General features: G+C 33.6%; 1 protein-coding gene across 4 annotated transcripts in view; it reads left to right on the top strand.

Annotated features, from left to right (window-relative positions):
- Positions 1 to 13,563, top strand: part of EXOC6B (exocyst complex component 6B) — a 525,152-nt gene that overhangs the window by 242,595 nt on the left and 268,994 nt on the right. For all 4 annotated transcript variants that reach the window (XM_012731527.1, XM_012731526.1, XM_012731525.1 and 1 more), the window contains one exon: positions 712 to 780. In XM_012731527.1, coding sequence (XP_012586981.1) covers positions 712 to 780 — 69 coding nt within the window. The remainder of the gene's footprint in view (positions 1 to 711; positions 781 to 13,563) is intronic.

Here is a 13,563-nt window from a genome sequence, read left to right as displayed (position 1 = left end):
ACAATTCTGTATTAGCACAATGATTACACTTAAGCTCTTACCTGATATTTTACTTTATCTTTAGATGTCTAGATTTAATTAGTATGCATTTTTACTTTATCTTTAGATGTCTAGATTTAATTAGTGTGCATTATTCAAGTGATAACTCATTGCTTTTACTTGTAGGTTTGGTTTTTCCATTGATTATCTTATTATTTACATTATCTTCCATTTTTCCTAGCTGACTTAAATATTCACTAATTCCCATTCTGTTCAGTAATTGAGTAGCAGGTTATTTAATTCATCCTGTGTGGCATGTTTTGTTTTGACCACTGAAACTTAGTTTTTATGTAGATTGCCATGTGTCTAAGAAGTCAAAGTGAAGTCCTTAAAATCACATCCCCAGCTTCTTGTTTTCCCTTTGGAGGCACATGGTTTAAGATGTATCTCTCAAAGCAGATGCAGGACAGGAGACACTTTTGTCACTTATTTGATATCCATCCTGTTGGTCTTTTTCTTATCCTTGGTGATATATTCACAGTTTATTAATCTCATGGTTAAAATGTCAAAATTAGATCTTAATTTAGAAGCATGGTGTGTTTAGTGATTCTCTCTTGGAAATGAGCTGATTTGTAAAACAAAAAATATTTTCTGCTTAATAGTAAAAGTAAATGCAATTGCTCGAAATAGCTTTGTTCGAATATACTGTGATAATCTTTGTTATGTTTGCAGGTACCTGGGGCCCAAGATTTGGTGGATTTCTCTCCTGTTTATCGATGTCTACACATATATTCAGTTCTGGTGAGTCTTTCTCTGACTGCCTAATAAAGATATCTAGTGTACTTGGAACTCTGCATTTTCTGTTTTGATAGTTGTTCTGTTTATTAAGAATGAGGATGAGAAGCTATTATTTAAGGGCAATTAATTATAAAGATTATTCTTTTCTTGTATCTTTTATTTATCTTTGCTATGTAATATGCTTTACTAGTAACTTTAATTTCTACTAATCATCAACACATTATTAGACTATACCTAGAAATAATCACACACATTTAGATTTTTGTTCTTCTTAATACAGTTAGTTGGATAACTGCCTTTTTTTTTTTAATCTTAGAATACCATTATTTACTTTTTTAATACTGATGACAATTATTTCTTTTGCAATATAAATCACATGTGAAAGAAATTTGACTGACTGGGGTAATATTGAATGAGGAAATAATATTCTAAGTAATGACCCTTCTCTGTCTTGTTAATACACCTATTGCAGACACACAGATTCACAGATTCACAAAACGTAAATCATAATTTTAAACTATAAAGTATCATCAAAAACAAGTTGAGAAAAACCCATTATTGATTTTTTTTGTAATGTAGTTTTTTTTTTTAATAGGAAAGTTCATAGCTTTATAGCATAGTTCTACAAGGTTGTTCTAAATTGAGTGTGTCTTATTACCTTCCCTATTACACAATTACTTTCTTAATTTATTTAACATATTGTCTTAGTCATTGCTTCAGACAGTGTGGGACTCCACACTGGTCTGTGGACTTTAGAGCCTGAAGTATTTTGTAGTGATTGCCCTTGTTTGAAAAAAGATCTGGTAGTTTCTGCTTCCATTTCTTATTCCTGTTACTCTCCTGTTTTTTTCTTTCTCCTCCATCTCTACTCTTTTGCCATCTATCATTCCTTGTTATATAGAGATGAACAAGGATATAGACTCAGTTGAAGAAAGGCATATAAAATAAGCAGACAATTTTAACTAATACACAGGGCATTAGTTAAATCAGATACATCTTATTTTATAACACATTTATTATCATTATTTCCTACATGTCTCCCTCTTTTATTTTATTATGTTCTTCCATTCATGTCTATCCAGAAACCCAATTGGCTTGCGTCCCCAATTATACTAATTTGAACATGTTTAATATATAGTCATGATTATATATGCAGCAATTTTGTATGTATATGTGTTTATAATTACTCAATGTTGTCAGTAGAGATAGTTCTATTTTGTTTTTTATTTAGCACATTTAAAAAATATCTATCCTTACTATAGTCTGTATATCTAGCTCATTACCTTCCACTTCTGCGTGATAATTAATTGATGGTTTGTATTTGTTGCATTGTAATGTTCTGTTACTATAGTGATCAGTACTTAAATTGCCTCTAAAATTCTGTTACAGCAATTTATGAATTTGTGTTTGTTTCTATATGTAAGAGTGGAGTTGCTGGGTTATAAGATATATTTATAATAACTTCAGATTTCTGCTAATATGAAGGATATTGAATAATATCTCTGTCTTGATTTGTGTTTCTCCTATTATTAGTATAAAATAGACTCACTAATCATGTAAAATTTTTCTTCTCTAAAATGTTCACTTTTAACATTTAACAAATTTTGTGTTGAATTTTTTCTTTTTTCCTCTTTGCTGGAAGGAGAAATTTCAGAAATTCCCTGTATACATACATGTAGTCAACATCTACATCTTCAGGTTAGGATGATTCAAATCAGATCCTAAATTATGTCTGTTATCGTTCATGAAACAGAAAGTTTATTTCAACCCTATACTTTGTTCATTTAAAAAAAATTTTCTTAGCATCATTGTTATAGAATACTTTTGAGTCTTGTTTAAAAAAATCCCCCTTTGCTCTAAGTCATAGAGCATTCTACTTACATTATCTAATATTTTACCATTAGTATTTAGATCTTGAGCCATTTTGACTACACCTTTGTATATATTGTAAGGTATAGATCCAACTGAATTACTTTCTATACGATCAGTTCAGTTTTAGTGATCTTAATTACTTCATAATCTGCACATCACCCAGTGATTCCTGAGGGGTAGCTCTGGCATACTAAGTAACCATATTTATATGAACTGGTTTCTGAGTTGTGTATTTTGTTATATTTTCTTTTGTACTTTTTCTACATATTTGGTAAGCAGTGCTTTCCTTTTCTTTTAAATCTCCTCCACATTTATTTCTTAAGATATTTTAGAATCAGTTTGAGTACATACAAAGGAGTCCTTTTAAAATTTTGATTTGCACAATTTCTATTTATAGTGAATTTGGGAAATAATTGACACCTTCACAATGCTAAGTCATTCCATTCATGGAAGAATAAAATCTACTTTGAGGTTTGATTGAGGGAGTTTTTTACGCTTATTTTAACAATATTGGGCACTCTTAGTTGGGTTACTAGCAAAGTACTTTAAACTTTTGTTGCTAGTTTTTACCAGTTAGTTATAATCTCGTTTTCTTCTTACTGTCTTATTATATTGACCAGGATCATACTACTTGTCTGATTTCTAATCTGAAGGAGAATATATCTAAAGTTTCTATATTAACTGATGTTTGCTATAGGTTTTGGTAAGCATTCTTTATGTAGTTATGCCTAGACTGATAATTTTTTTTAAAGATTTATTTATTTATTCGTACAGAACTGGGGTACAGGCCAGAGATGCGGAGGGTGAGAGGATTCACCAGAGACAGAGTGGGGAGCATTAACAGGCAGATCGACAAAGTACACTGCTGAGGGGAGCAGCGGGCGGGTCAGAAGAGGTCTGCCGCGCCATGTGGTCACCTCCGGGGCAGGCGGGGATCGAACTCATGGGGGGATCGAACTCATGTGGAACTCATGTGGCTTAAGCTTTTTAGTGCTGTGCTTTAACCCGCTGCGCCACCAGGGAGGGCCTAGACTGATAATTTTTTATAAATTTTATTGGAAGAGTTGAATTTTTTAAATGAATAATATAATAGTTTATTTTTACATCATTTTGTGCATTTTTCCATCTCAGTTTTAATCCCCTTGGGCTTCCCATCACCAAATCACCCATGTGCCAACACCATCGTCCAATATCTTTCCCTCCCCCCACTGTTTTTGATCCCATTCCCTACTCCAACCCCCATACAATGTCTCTGGTATATAGCTGTTCATTATTATCATTTTCTCATCTGGTCTGTTATATTCCTGCTATGAGTGAGACCATCCAATATTTTTCCTCTTCTTTCTGGCTTATTTCACTAAGCATGATCTTTTCTAGCTCCATCCATGTTGCTGCAAAAGGCATGTGTTTATTTTTTTTTGGTTGCTGAGTAATATTCCATTGTGTATATGTACCACATCTTCTTAATCCAGTCATCCACTTTTGGGCATTTGGGCTGTTTCCAGTTGTAAATAAAGCAGCAATAAACATGGGGGTGCAAGTATCTTTTTGAATCAGTGTTTTTGTGTCTTTTGTGTAGATACCTAGGAATGGGATTGCTGGGTCCTATGAAAGCTCCATGTTTAGCAGTTTGAGGAACCTCCAAACAGTTTTCCATAGTGTTTGTACTAGTTTCCATTCCACCCGCAATGCAGGAGAGTTCGAAAGATTTGAATTTTATTGAAACTTTTCCTAACTACATTGATAAAGTCTTATGGTTTTTATTCTTTTTTGTTTGTGAATAGGGTGAATTTTATTGATTTGAGTTTTCTTATTTTAAACTATTCTTGTATTCTTTAGGTAAATCCAATTTGACTAGGGTGGAGTGCTATTTCTTTTTGAGTTTCCATACAATTTAAGTCCTTTATTTTTTCATTTCTAATTTTTAATCTTCTTTATATTTTTATGTAATAAATAGCATAGACCTTTATACTTCTTTCTTTCTTTGGATTTGTCCTTATATGGTTTGTAAGTCAAGGTTATTTTAGCCTCATTGGAATTCTTGAACATTTTTTTTCCTTTCTCAATTTTATGAAGAGATTTATGTAAGATAAGAATTATCTGTTCTTTGAAAATTAGTAGAAATCACATATGCAGTAATATGCATTTTTTATTTTGTGTCATCTTGCCTCCCTGCTCCATGATTTTACTTAGTTCTTCAATAGTATGGACGGTTTTGGTTTTTCACAGTTGTTGCATTTAAGTCAGATGTTTATGGAAAGTGAACCATATTCACTCATATCAAGTTTTAAAGTTTATTATCTCATAATTACAAAATCAAATGAATTTTTGCTCTCAAATAGTATAATAGCTGTGAAAATGGATACTTTGTTTAGCTAATGTAATGTTGTCAGTACCAAGAGCAGTAATGGCAAAGAACTGACAATTTATTTGAATACTTACTAGCTGTGTGGCATTAGGGAAATTGGGAAAACCTTATTGGGAAATCTTATTTCCCATATGTGAAATGTAATAATAATTACCTGCTTAGTTTAGTTTTAGATAGTGCAGTTTTAATTGCATGAATGGCGCCTCATCATTTTCTGGCCTATACTTTATAAAAGGCAGTTACTCTGACACGAGTTATATTCTCTAATGTTGATTATTAGATACATTTTTTGGTATTTTTTAAAGTAATGTTTTAAGATATAAGGATAGAGGTTCTAGTCTCTTACATCAACACACAAAGATTACCAATTTGTTAGTTTATATTTTTCATATATAAAGAATAATCGTCCTAAACTATAAGGATGAAACAAGAGAACATTGAACTTCCTAATTAAAATAAAAAACATTTTTTATAAGGCAGAAACAGACCTGTTTTGCCATTCATAATATTCCCAGATTTTGATAAGATGCAACTATTACTAAGAAGTCAGCTCTGTTTTTCTGGATTACATGTTTATTTTGTAGACAGTGATGTTTCAGGGCTGTAGGGATTTTTAAATAAGGAATCAAATATCCTCTTTGGTAAACAAAGTACTAGCACATGTACATCTTCTCTCTCTTCATGGCTTTTTGGGAACTTCTCACTTCTCTGTATCTCTTTCTACATTTTCAAGTTACTAATTTGTGCTACTGTATGGTAAAATGTAGTGAGCTCCTCATAATAGTAGCAACAAAGATATTGAATAGTTGGTTGGTTGATTGATTGCATGGAAGAACTGGGATGTAGGCCAGAGGTATGGGGGTCATGAGAGAATTCACCAGAGACAGAGTGCGAAGTAAAACAGACAAATTTATTGAAATATACTTCTGAGGGTTATAGTGGGTGTGACAGGAGAGGTCTGCTGCACCAAATATGGTTAACTTCCTGGCCAGGGATCAAACTCAGGTTGTAGATGCGAGAGCTCTGAGACTTAACCCTAGGCCACCAGGGAGGCCTCCAAAGATATATTTAAAATGGGATTTTTTTAGGGCCCTTCCTGTTGGTGCAGCGGGTTAAAGAATAGCACTAAGAAGCTAAAGCCACTTCTGCATGAGTTCGATCCCTGCCTGCCCCAGAGGTAACCACATGGTGCAGCAGACCTCTCCTCTCCCGCTCTCTGCTTTGCTCAGCAGTGTACTTCATCAGTCGGCCTGTTCTGCTCCCCACTCTGTCTCTGGTGAATCCTCTCACCTCCCCTGCACCTCTGGCTTGTGCCCCATTTCTGTATGCATAAAGAAATCTTAAAAAAGGGAATTATTTAATATAAAGTTTGTAGTATAAATATTTTATTTCCATATAACTATTATTAGTATTAGCTTTAAAAAAAGATATGAGTATAGAGACATGAGAACTGACAAGAAAATAAACCTTAACTCTTTCCTTTCTATTCTTTCTCCTCTACCAAATCTTTTTGATAGTTGTTACCTGTTTTAGTTTTTGTGGACTCTAGTCCATCTTTGTGTTGCTCATGATTCTCAGGGTTCTACCCTTGTTCTGCTTCTCTTCTTTCTCTCCTCTCTTTCCTAAGCTTTCTAAATACTCTCAAGATTTAAAGTGCTAATAACTTCCAAACCAGTGTCTCCACTTATCAGCTTTCCCTTGAGCTTTTGACTTTTATGTATAATGGTCCACTGAATATAGCCTTTCAAATATTCCCCAGTAGCACAAATTTTATTTCAAAATCAACTCATCTTCTTTTCTTCCCTAAAATCTACTTCTGTATACAGTGATCTTAGTTAATAACAGCATTATCTATCTAGTCACCAGCCAGAAACCTAAACTCTTTTTTTCGCCACTCCTATAACTATATTTGGAAATTTTATCTTATATATATATATATATTCATATATTTATTTATATATTTCATATTATATATATATAAATGCATATCTATATGTACACACATATACATAAATATTTCCACTCCAACTCATCTCTTAATATTATTACCATAGTTCATATTTTCATCGGGATTATGAATAGTGCTCTAACTGATCTCTCTACCTTATATTATTTATCACTATAGTTACAATGATCCTTCTATCATGCAAATTTGACAGTGTTATCTGCTTACAATTCTCTAATTGGTCATTTGTGGAGTAAAATATAGAAGTGTAAAAGAAAGTATAACATATAAAAGTATAGATTTTTCAGGTTCTGTCTGCCGTATTTCCTGCTACAACCTTGTTTTAATGATACTGAAAACACTTACAGTTGTTTGAATGTGCCAAGCCTTTCTTTGTACCAGTCCCTGCTTCAATTACTAGTCTGATTTCTTCTTATATTATGAATTAATATTTGTTTCATACTTGTGCTCTCCAGAAAATTTTCCTGTTATTTCAAGTTGAGCTCAGTGGGCTCCCATACCGTTTGCGCTGTTAAGGACTCAGTGCAGATTTATACTAGCTTTCACTGTGTTCTATCATCATATTCTAAAAATGTGTTCTTTTTCTCAATAGACTATAAGCTCTATTAGGGCAAGTACCATGTTTTATTCATCTCTTTTAGCCCTCACACTAAGTTTTGTAGTACATAATTTGCAATAAATGTTTATTTTTGATTTTGAAAGATAGCTACCCTCCCTTTGACCTGCCAATGAATCTACTATTCTAGTCTCAGACTGTATTATACAATATCAGGGCTGGCACTTATACGAGGGAAAACAATTCTATTGGTGTCCAACGGAAGGATCATAACAGAAGTAACAAAAAGTTCTAATATTTTGTCATTTACAATAGTGTTTATCTGAACTTTTGGCCTGGAGGATAACAAGGCACACTTTGAATAAACATGGCAATATTTATTATTTTTAGTGAAACCGACCTTCCATTCACCCCCCTTTTATGGCTGTGCTGCTTATAAATTCCCAAAGGATTATTTGAAAAATCCTACTTATATCTGCCAGCCTTATCAGTAGGGCAGGAGTTCACGTATTGTAACAGGAGGTCAGATTTCGGTCATGGTCTTATAGATGGGGCCAAGCACCTGTAAATTCTTCCTTTGGTGACTAAAGTGAAGTACAATATCAAACAGGCTGTGAGACTTTTCTAGGAAGTGCTGAACTTTGGCAGGAAGGGCAAACTTTGGCAGGAGGAGGGGAGGGTAGAAAGTGAACAAGGGTCAGATAGTGGTTAATTGAGACTTGGTCCTTGATACAGTAATGCAATGGAAATGTTCAGGGTGAAGATAGGTGTATTTTATGGAATTGTTAAAAACAACTGATGTTCTTTAAACCATCATATATAGTTTAGAGATGGGAAGGTAAGGGGTAGGATATAAAACAATTTTACAGTCATTAAAAATAATTTGTAAGAAAGGAAAAGTAAAAAATTCACTGGAAGGGAAGTGATGAATAATAAAAATCTGAGATTCCTGTGTGTTGCATAAAAGCAATCAAGAATATAGAGGTACTATCTCTTTAATGAAGAGAGAAACTGGTCTGTCCTGCAGACTTTTAAAAAACTATCAAATGAGTAATATGTGCCATATTTTTGAGCTCCAAGCCTTGAACCCAGCTCAATTTCAGCAAAGATTTGTATGTAATTTAAGTGCCTCTAGACACTGCAACATATTTCTGACTGTTCTCCAATTTTTCTGCTCATGCACCCTTATGTCACTGGAAGGGTGTGTATGTGCCTTAAAACAAGAAACTTGGGTGTCATTAAGAGCCTGGGAAACTAAACCTACTAATACCATCATACTCCTAGTTTGTGGGATTCTTTGCAGTAATCTGTTCCTGTGGTTTCTTGGCCTCTAATGATCTTCATCACCTGCTTATTAATGACTAAAAAAGAAATCTTAGATTGAAAAATGTCTAACATATACTTTTAATGCATACTGAAGTCTACATAGAGCAATATATAGAATTTTGTTTTAGTAATCAGTAATGCTTGAGTATCATATGAATCACAAGAACCACAGTTTTATCTAGTTCTCCTTCAATCACTAAAGGAGACTGTAGAAACAGTTTAAGGCACAAAGGAATGCAGAATGGTGTGTAGTGAATCCACTATTTCAAAAGCTCTAGCAAGTGTAATATTTCTTTTAAATGTTCTTGGTCAGGGTGTCTGTGAGAATTTGATGAAAGCTGTGAGCCTTTTCCTTAGGCAAGATGCCTAGAATTTCAGAGGCTTCCCCATCTCCTGAATCTTATCCATTAACTTAGAAAGAATCCCTCATTCTAGGGGAAGTAGAAATTGAGTTAGGTTTCAGGTACTCACTGATGAAAGACCTGTGATCCACAATTGCTTACCCAAATTCTGTTTGATTTCCCCCTTTGTAAAGCTCCTAAATATTCCCTACACTCTTGCGTTTTCCTTCGATTTGGAAATCTTGTCAAAATTTAAAAGCAAGTTTCAAAGTGACCTTAATTCTATGTCATAAATCTTTATTCCTTGGGTGACCATTTTGTATGGCAAACTGGTGACCTGCTTTTCTGTTAAGAAGAAGTGATCTCAGCACCTAATGGTTATAGCCCCTCAATTACTTTTCTTAGGAGGATTAAAAGCAGAGATTTAGAAATAATATTAGAACTATAGTTAGTAAATGATCTCCTTGAACTTAAATAATTGTGTTAAATTTCAGAATATTTTACTTCCTACTTCCTTTTAATGATATCTTTTTAAATACTTGGCTATTAAGTAGGAAAAATGAGTCAGCAACATAGCTAGAATTTACCCACAATCTCTTCACAATCAGTGACAAGGGGTGGGTTACAGTGGGTAGGAATCTTCTTGGAACATATTTCTCCCTGTCTAATCTAAGGATTTCTACTGGTATGGTCTGCCTGCTGCTGGAGGAAACTACAAAATTCATGGTAATATAACCAGGGGTTTGGAGTGGGAAAAGGAATAGATAAAAGCAGTTTTAGGTGACGTGTTTTCTGAAATGTTAAGGGAATTAATGAAATTACTTAAAGTACATTGGTAGTAGTTGGCCATTATACTAAAGCACTTGGGAAGTAAACACTTGAAGAATGCTACTTAACTTTTCTATTAAAAGATTTCAATTAAAGAAAATTGATTATTTTTGGCATTTTTTTTTTTTAAAGATTTATTTATTTATTCATATGGAACTAGGGTACAGGCCAGAAATGTGGAGGGTGAGAGGATTCACCAGAGACAGAGAGAGGAGCAGAGCAGGCAGATCGACGAAGTACACTGCTGAGGGGAGCAGCGGGCGGGTCAGGAGAGGTCTGCCTCGCCATGTGGTCACCTCCGGGGCAGGCGGGAATCGAACTCATGCGGAGGTGGCTTTAGCTTCTCAGTGCTGTGCTTTAACCCGCTGTGCCACCAGGGAGGGCCTATTTTTGGCATTCTTAAAGTTAGACTTCAAGATCTTTTTGAAGAGAGAGTGTGTGTGTGTAAACTATTGTCTAAGATTTTACATAACACTTTGCCTACCCAATCACACAGTGCTTCACAACTTGACTATATTCAATTAGTGATTACTACATGGTTGAAAATTAGTAAATCCCTCCTTAGGTAGACACTGGCCTTACTTTGAATCATGCTATGGAATATTTAGTTTTGTTTTTTTTTTTTGCCACCAGAGCTTAGATTTTTAAGAGTTCTTATTTCTCTACTTTTATCAGACAGCACTGTTGCTATTTAATGACCAAGAAAATTAGCAGCAAGAAGTAGAATGTAGATTTAAAGCAAAGCTGAAAGACTGGGTATATGTTTTTCATTTTGAAAATTTTACTGATCTTGAAAAGTGTGTTAATTTTTTAAAAAATAGTGAAACATTTCTGCTTTATCATGATTAAGGCAGTTGATTGGCATCTTTTTTTTAAAAAAAGATGAAAAATATGCTATTTATACATCAACCTCACAGTTTTTACTGATGCTTCTTGCAGACCACTGATCTGGTGAAATGAATTTGCTAATAAACAAATGAAGCTGTGATTGGAGTTTTCATTTTCATTAAAATTGATTTACTTCTCTAAAGCCTAATTTTTAAAAATAGAACTGTACTCATTCTATAGGTTGAGACTATTGACATATCTATTTTATATAGTTAGTAAAAATTTATTACTTCAATTTTTTTGCAGACACTTGAATGGACATTTATATGTATAGTTTGGGCATAAAGATAAACTGGATTATTTACTTCTCCTATGGTAAAAGTTAAGGAAATGAGAAAAGACTCAATGCAAAATTGAGTTGCCTAGAGTTTGTGAATAAGTTTTTTTTTCTTATTTGACATTTCTAGAGACTTTTTACAGAGGGATGAAACATCACATTATTTTGCTATTCTTAAGAAATTTGAAATTTTCCAGTATTGCTAAAAGCATACAACTCAATGATATAGATCTCTTCATTGTTTATTTTTGAATTGTATTTCTGGAATACCAGAATTTAGAATATGAGCCTCATTATCATTAGTTGATCTGTTAAAAAAATAAAAGAAAAGGATGGCCACCTATTTCAAATGTTATCAAAACTATGTTTTGTATTGTGTTGGATTTTTCACAGTTCAAATTAGTATGTTCTGGGAAGATCTGTATAAAATAAACATGTAAATTTGATTAATCCAGCATTCCCCAATGCAATGAAAGAGGCAAAGATGATCAGGCCATTTTGCATCCTCAAAAAGTTTATAATTTAGTGGATTTAGACAAATGCTTCTTGGTAAGATACTCTAAAGAGGCTTGGATGTTGCACAAGAGAAATCCATCATATTTATTTGAAATATATAAACTGTCTTTAGGAAATGAGAAAAGAACATTGAACTTCTAATGAAAAATCCTTCCTGAGGACAGTAATTTGAAATGAGTAGGTATCATTTTCAAATCTCTTGGACTATCATTGATGTTAGAGGATAATTCTGATGTTTCTATACTGAAGCATTTTTAAAAGAACTTTAAGTTGCTAATATTCCAATCACTGGTATTAGACAGTATTTCTCTGAATCTTTTTGTAATTTTTGTTTTATTTTCATTTTAAATGGAATTTGTTTTGCCTCTCAGAAACATTCACCTGCTTTCCTCCACTAAGACAAATGCAAGTTGGACTGTTGAAGAACCAACTTATAGTGTTAGAAAGGAGCTGGAAGCTTTGAGGTTTGTTTCCATGGTGATCCTGAATACTTCTGAGCAATAAGAATGTATTTTAAGAGATTATTTTTAATGTGGAAAGTTTTGACCTGAAATGTTTGGTGACTCCTGGTCCATCTGTGACACTTAACAGGTTTTCTCATCATTCTCTTGCCATATCTCACTGCCTCCTCATTTCACTGACCCATGAGTGCCTGGTGAGGTTAGATAGGCGTAAACACTACATAGATCTTAGAAAAAAGCTTTGGGTGAGATACTTTGTGCACAGCATTGATAAGGACACAGGAAAAGCCATTTGTAGTGATAACTTTCCTGTAGTATGGTCTAATGGGCTCTGGTCTGTAGTAGCTATAATCTAACTTTTAATAATTGTTGTATTGATCTTGTAACCTGGTGACCTTACACCCACAGACATACATATTATTTGGCTTTGACTGAACAAGAGGCAAAAATAAATGTGATTATTTTTTTTTTCCTTTGGGCATGCTTGCATTTATTTAATGCTTGCTTAAAGATCTTCTCAAGTGTATGCACTTGTTTTAACAAGTAATATCTTGTTTTATCTGTAAAATATCTGTATTCTAACTATAGTAATTCCCTTAAACAATTTTAAGCTCTGTGATTTTTTTTTTTAATTTAAGCTTTGACAAGATGTGCAAGAAACATTTCATTTTCTATGTAACACAATAATGGATACCAATTAAATTGTATCAAAGCTGTGCTTCAAATTCTTTAGTTTCTCATTTTCAGAATAAAGTAAATGTCTGCCAAATAGCCTTCCATATTCTATCCTCGACTTAACTCTCACCTCTTTTCTAGGTATTCTTTTCCTCCTGCCTGTTTATAGTTTATGCTAGAGACACACTGAGCACATCTTCTCTTATTGTGATGCCTTTGCACAGCCACTTCTCTTTCCAGAACCAGACTTCATGTTTTTGTTGTTTCTTTCTATTAACTGTGTCATACGTTCCCCGTTGCTGAGATATATGGATTTGCCATTTTAATTCTTCCGTCTCTTCTGTCCAACCATTTTTCAGATATTTTTCTCTCTTTTCTTTGTTTGTGGCTGCCAGACTTTTGTTTGTTCATTTTCACTTTTATTTTTCTGACTCCAAGAGATATCAATACTTTCTCTAGCATCTTAAGTTATTAACGCAAGTATTAAGAGTTTCACACATACATATTTTTGGCAGTAAACTCTATCCTGACTTCTATTTAAAATTCCAAAGTAAACCTCTTCCCGGCTTTGGTGTTTTTTTCTGTAGTGTCTTTCCATGACATTAAAAAAAATTATTTATGCATACAGAATTGAGGTACAGGCCAGAGGTGCAGGGGCTGTGAGAGGATTCACCAGAGACAGATTGGGGAGCAGAACAGGCAGATTGACGAA

This window comes from Condylura cristata, unplaced genomic scaffold (assembly GCF_000260355.1).
Source record: "Condylura cristata isolate star-nosed mole 26May11 unplaced genomic scaffold, ConCri1.0 scaffold00031, whole genome shotgun sequence".
NCBI classification, from domain to species: Eukaryota; Metazoa; Chordata; class Mammalia; order Eulipotyphla; family Talpidae; genus Condylura; species Condylura cristata.
The sequence above is the reverse complement of the archived record's forward strand: the minus strand, read 5'-3'. Positions and strand labels throughout refer to the sequence as shown.